This window comes from Scardinius erythrophthalmus (genome assembly GCF_964197995.2).
Source record: "Scardinius erythrophthalmus genome assembly, chromosome: 17".
Classification (NCBI taxonomy): domain Eukaryota; kingdom Metazoa; phylum Chordata; class Actinopteri; order Cypriniformes; family Leuciscidae; genus Scardinius; species Scardinius erythrophthalmus.
The window spans coordinates 35,328,015-35,334,014 of record NC_138237.1 but is presented as its reverse complement, the minus strand read 5'-3'; the positions used below and the strand labels follow the sequence as shown (position 1 = coordinate 35,334,014).

Here is a 6,000-nt window from a genome sequence, read left to right as displayed (position 1 = left end):
AAAACAACAATCGCCAAAAATAGTTTTGTAAAAATTATTTCACACTCCACATTTAGGGGGGCCACAAGGGGGTCCAAGCTTGTTGTCACAGGGGCACTGGCTGGCCCCCCTCTAGAACCGCCACCTGCTTGAACCCTAAATGAAAATGCTTCATGCACTTCTCTCAGTTTTTCACTAGATGGCAAACAAGTCAGCAAGTGTGTGTGTAGGCATTGAGCTTCAGGGTTTCTAAGGGTCGGGCAAGACAAATGTAGGGTTTCTTTTAGATCCCCCCTAGTGGCTTGAGTGTAAGCGAGGGTTTGGATGCTGCGCGAGGCCGTCAGTATCTGCATCTCTCGCATCAGCGCCACACACACACTCTCACTCACTCACACATACACACACACAGCATCTCCATCTCGACGCTCCACCTGCCCTCATCAACGACCCGTATTTGAACTGTCTTTGAGCCCGTAAAAAGCGTGAAAGTCGACCGCTTTCGGTGAGTACGCGTTTATAAAACATCTTTTCATCGAGCGCATGTGTGTTTGGGTGCGAGATAAATTGTTGTGACTGGTAAACCAGCCATAAAAGGGGCGCGGAGGCTTTATTTGCGCTGTGGCTGATGTTTCGGCACCTGGATTTCAGACAATATAGTTAGACTGTGCTGTGTTTTCCCTTTTAATCTCAAAGATCAATGCACAACCCTTTACTTCTCTTTACATGCGCGAGGTTTGTGTGTTTTAAAGCAGTGGCGAGCGGGCTGCCGTCAGACAGACATGCGTGAGGTGTTTACCAAACGCTTTGATAGGCTATATAACGTGTGCTAAAGCTCTGCGCGGTTTATTGATGTGCCAGAGGTGTATAGATTTTTTTGGGTTTTATTATTAAAGGTGGTCGATATATGATTTAGAGCCAAGGCTGTGCTATTCCAAATTGGTATTTCACAAGTGTTTTCAAAATCCTCTGCGTTTATAGGCTGGTGAAAAGTGCAATAATCCTTTAAAGATGGTTAAACTGGGGAGTAATCTACAAGACAAAGGAGCGAAAGCTGTTAGTGTTGAGGACGGCTTTCAAAACGTCCCCCTCATCACGCCCTTGGATGTTACTAATCTTCAGTACCAAGCCCCAGACAAGGTAAGGAAATTTTCTTTCTTTTTTTAGGTATTATATATTATAGGTCATCAGACCTTGCCTTTCATCAGGTCATAAAAATATATCCTTCACCTAATGCAAAATGTCATTTCGACTTCCAAACGGGCGTTAGTGCCAAGAACAAATAATGATGTATTAACCCAGTGTGCTGATTTTTTTATTACGCTGTTGTTTAATTTTATCTTTTGAGTATGTACAACACAATTTTATTTTTGAAATCTCGATTGTGTGTGTGTGTTTTAATCAATATTAAAAGCTTTCACTGTTTTCTCCAAACATGCCGGTACAATCCTCTGCTTTTCTGGTTGTGTTGCCAACCGGTGTGCATCAGGGCTCGAGATGTGACACTTTCTGTGAGTGGTGCTTCGGCCCTCATTTGGGATTCTGCTGAGGATGGCGCGTTCGTTCTTTGCACCTGCTAAATGAAGGGTCCTGTCACTCTGCCCAAAACCTGTGCACAAGCCAGTCACAAAAGCACAGACTGTTATATTTTAAGGATCGCACCCCATGCCAACCCCCAACCCCTTTGGGTGGTTTATTGGCCCGCATGACAAAGAGAAAAATCCATTTTATCTTTTATCTCGGCTGTCATATGGAGGCTCTGTTTAATGCCGGCTTAGAGGTGAAGAGGATGTGTTGGATTACTAACATGTCTATGGCCACCTGGTGAGCCTTTCCGTTTCTCCTTGTGGAAGCTAGTGGCTTTCAGAGAGACTATGCATTAGTAAACAGGCAGAAAATTGTGTATTTATGTATATTAGATCATTACTGTGGACAAAAATGTCATGCAAAATTAATTTTTCTCTTGTAAATATAATTAGTTATATTATTTTGCAGCTTCATTTTTAGCCACAGTTGTGAATGTTAGGCACTGAAATTAATTACTAGATGAAAAAACAAACAAATATTGGTTTTAATATTTTTTTTTGTAGACCAGCATATTTCTAAAGGCTGCTGAAAGATCTTGGTTTAATGTTTATATCCAAAGACGTGAGCTTATAGGGGTAGGACAATGCTTATCGTTGTAGGACAATGATCATATTTCAATATAGTTCATATGTTAAAATAAAAAAAATTGAGATTGCATATATATATATATATATATGGAGCCAAAATGGTCCTTAAATGACCATTAAATAAATAAATAATACTTCTGAGATAGTAAGATCAATCGATTGGCATTATTTATTTTAAATGAGCCAAGTTAAGGACACACTCTATGAAGAATTACATTTATTTACTGTAATGAGGTGTGTAGATTCATTAAATGAATACAATAGTGAGTTTTTCTCAGTTATTGGGCACCATAAACGAGGAACAAAAAATATGGATTTAATTTTCCGGTATTTAATTTAGGATGTTTCGAGTATAAGGTAAACCGCGCATTTAGTTGTGGGACCACTGCAGAAGCTTGTTTTCTTTCTTTTCTTAAAGGAGAACTCCGGTCAATTTTAACAATGAGCTCATTTTTTTGTACATTTGGAGTGCTGTCAATACAGAGAACAACGACAAAAATCGGTGTTGCCTACACCGAGTTATTCTATTTTTAAAATTTGCACCCTGTTGACTTCAATGGGGCAAGTACTAAACCTGCTTTTAGCCTCTTAACATCCTTGATGTGTCATTACAAGTGCACAGAAAATGTGAGTGATTCCTTCTGAGTGAACACGAGTGAATCTGACTGCAGTAGATGTGAAAGATATGTATAAAAATGATGTTATTTAAGCCAGCGCAAATACCTGTGTTCACATCCTGTTTTCGGTTGAAGTCCAAAGTAGTCGTTTGCCGAGTTCACATGCATAGGTTTAGTTACCTATGATCACGCTTGTGAACTCGGCAATCGACTACTTTGGACTTCAACCGAAAACAGGATGTAAACACAGGTATTTGCGCTGGCTTAAATAACATCATTTTTATACATATCTTTCACATCTACTGCAGTCAGATTCACTCATGTTCACTCTGAAGGAATCACTCACATTTTCTGTGCACTTGAAATGACACATCAAGGATGTTAAGAGGCTAAAAGCAGGTTTAGTACTTGCCCCATTGAAGTCAACAGGGTGCAAATTTTAAAAATAGAATAACTCGGTGTAGGCAACACCGATTTTTGTCGTTGTTCTCTGTATTGACAGCACTCCAAATTTACAAAAAAATGAGCTCAATGTTAAAGTTGACCGGAGTTCTCCTTTAATTTTTTTAGCTTTTAAAATTGTTTCCCAAGGGGACTTATGTATGGAGACATTTGGTCAGGATGTCTTCTTGTTATGCAGAATCTCGAAACCATTCCGTTATAATCTGACCACCAAATTCAACATCTGATATTTGCATGCATAAATCACAAGCTGCATGCCATCAGCATCTCATCATTATTCAAAGCATTTTTCATTCAGGGTTGTCATATCAGCATACCAGTACAGCACCCATGTTGGAGAGGATCAATCCATTCGGATCCGCAGTAGTCCCTGGTGTTGACACTATCGATGGCTTGAATCAGCAGCTAAAAAGACAATGCGCAACCTTGCCTGGAGGCAGAGGTTGCATTCTGGGGGAGTGCAAAAACCGAATAACAATCCTAGCGATAACAGAATGCCTCACATAGATCAGGAGAAGGAGAGAGAAATGGAAGCAGACAAGATGGTTATTCAGGGGGAAAATGAAATGTCAGAGGGTTTGGGAAGGAGACAGATAAGCAGTAATTGCAGAGTTCATGACAAGTGGTTGAGCTTCATCCAGTGGACATTAGACTTCATCAACTTCAGGGTTTCTAGAAAGTAAGGTGGCAGTTACGGAGGTCAGCGCTGAGACGTGTTATTCCTCCATCTGTCATCTCACATCAGACAGGGTTGCCTCCATTCATTAGTTGGAATTTAAATTGTAAGACAGAATGAGGAATTCACTGAACTGCAATTAAAAAATATGCGCATCCAAGTCAAATCCGCTTGAAATTTGAACACTTGAAATCCAACCCAGTTAGGACACATATGCCAACACTATGTGACCCTGGACCACAAAACCAGTCACATGGGTCAATTTTTTGCAATTGAGATCTGAAAATCTGGAATCTGAGGGTGCAAAAAAAAACAAAATATTGAGAAAATCATTGTGCATTTACAGTATGTTCGCGATTGTACTGCATTCACTCACAAAAATAAATGTTTTATCTTCACGGTACAAAATATCTTCATGGAACATTATCTTTACTTAATATCCTAATAATGTAATTTTGTGCTATTGCCACAAATATACCCGTGCGACTTGTGACTGGTTTTGTGATCCAGGGTCACATATGTGGTTTAAAATAATTTTTTTTGTGTGTGTTTCAGTTTGAATGGTCTGAAGGGATTTTAAGCAGGTTTTTTTTTGTTTTCGTTTTTGTCATTTGGGATGCAATGTAATCTACCCAGTCTGACTCACGATTGAGTGCTGTTGTGGGAAGGCTTTGATTTTGGAAAGGCCAATTGCGACTGCATTATTGGAAGTCATTGCTATCTAAGAGTGTCTGTAGGATCAGAGATTAGGAGCGATTTAAGAACCAACATGTAGTTTTATCATGAGGGAGGCCTAACATGATTATGGGCTTTATTGATTGGCTTCGTGGTACAGTTATCAAACTTTGATCTTAAAGGAATTTACTGTTTGCATTAAGTGGTTTTGATGGTTACACCCTCTCTTCGCAGGTGGTGGTGAAGACACGAACTGAGTATCAGACGGAACAGAAGAACAAGGCCAAGCTGAAGGTGCCGAAGGTGGAGGAGTTCACTATCAGTGTGACTGATGGAGTTTCTGAAAGGCTGAAGGTACAGCTGAACTTCTTTGTCATTAATGCATAGACAAAAAAAAAAAACATTGACCAAGCAGTGTACAGTTATATGCTCTGTCAGTTCTCTGTCAGTTAAAATTGGCTTAGGTGCCTTTTTCTTTTCTATTTTCACTCATTTGCTGAAAAAAAAAGAAAGCATCATGGCTGGTCAGCAAGTGTTCTGGGTGCTGTACACTTGTTTCATTTGAAAACCAGATTCACCAGTAAGACCATGCTGATGAACCTGTGAATCCAGTACAAAACCAGCATTGGAATTCATGCTGGTCTAAGTAAAAAAAAAAATTCCAGCGGGGCTGTGTCCAGGGTTAGCATGTTCAGAATATTTCCTCAGTAGATCATGGTTAATGTTCTAAAGATCGATTCTTTCAAGTGTCATTAAAGGGATAGTTACCCCAAAAAATGAAAATTCTGTCATTAATTACTCACCATCATGTCGTTTCAAACCCGTAAGACTTTCGTTCATCTTCAGTACACAAATGAAGATCTTTTTAAGAAAATCTGAGTGACTTCTGTCCCTCCATTGACAGCTACGCAACTTCCACTTTGAAGCTTCAAAAAGTTTGTAAGATCGTAAAACTAATCCATATGAATTGAGTGGTTTAGTCCAAATTTTCTAAAGACACTTGATAGCTTTATACGCTGAACAGATTGAATTAAGGCTTTTATTTACATATAAACATTCATCAGCGAACACATCAGTAACGGAAAGCTCAGGTAAAAGGACGCTCAAGGATGTTCATTTGACGTGTGAGAACGAATTCAACGGTTCATTCTCGTGTTACGCAGCAGGTTTGAGCTTCAGCAAGAGGTTTGTTCTCGCGCGTCAAGCAGGTTCGGTTGAGCTTCTGTTTATATTGGCCGATCAGTGTTATAAGTGATTAAAAACCCTATATTCAATATGTTTGTCATAAAGTGATCATGTCTCTTCAGAAAATTTGGACTAAACCGCTCAATTCATATGGATTAGTTTTAGGATCTCTTTATCTCTTTTTGAAGCGTCAAAGTGGTAGTTGCGTAGCTGTCAATGAAGGGATAGAAATCGC

The 6,000-nt window shown here is 39.4% G+C and overlaps 1 protein-coding gene across 1 annotated transcript in view; it reads left to right on the top strand.

The window, feature by feature from the left end:
- Positions 1 to 221: 221 nt before the first annotated feature.
- The window catches only part of nsg2 (neuronal vesicle trafficking associated 2), a 44,480-nt gene continuing 38,701 nt past the window's right edge, over positions 222 to 6,000 (top strand). Inside the window, exons 1-3 of the mRNA XM_081390735.1 lie at positions 222 to 481; positions 958 to 1,116; positions 4,815 to 4,934. Of these exons, the coding sequence (XP_081246861.1) occupies positions 988 to 1,116; positions 4,815 to 4,934 (249 nt within the window). The 5' untranslated portion in view covers positions 222 to 481; positions 958 to 987. The remainder of the gene's footprint in view (positions 482 to 957; positions 1,117 to 4,814; positions 4,935 to 6,000) is intronic.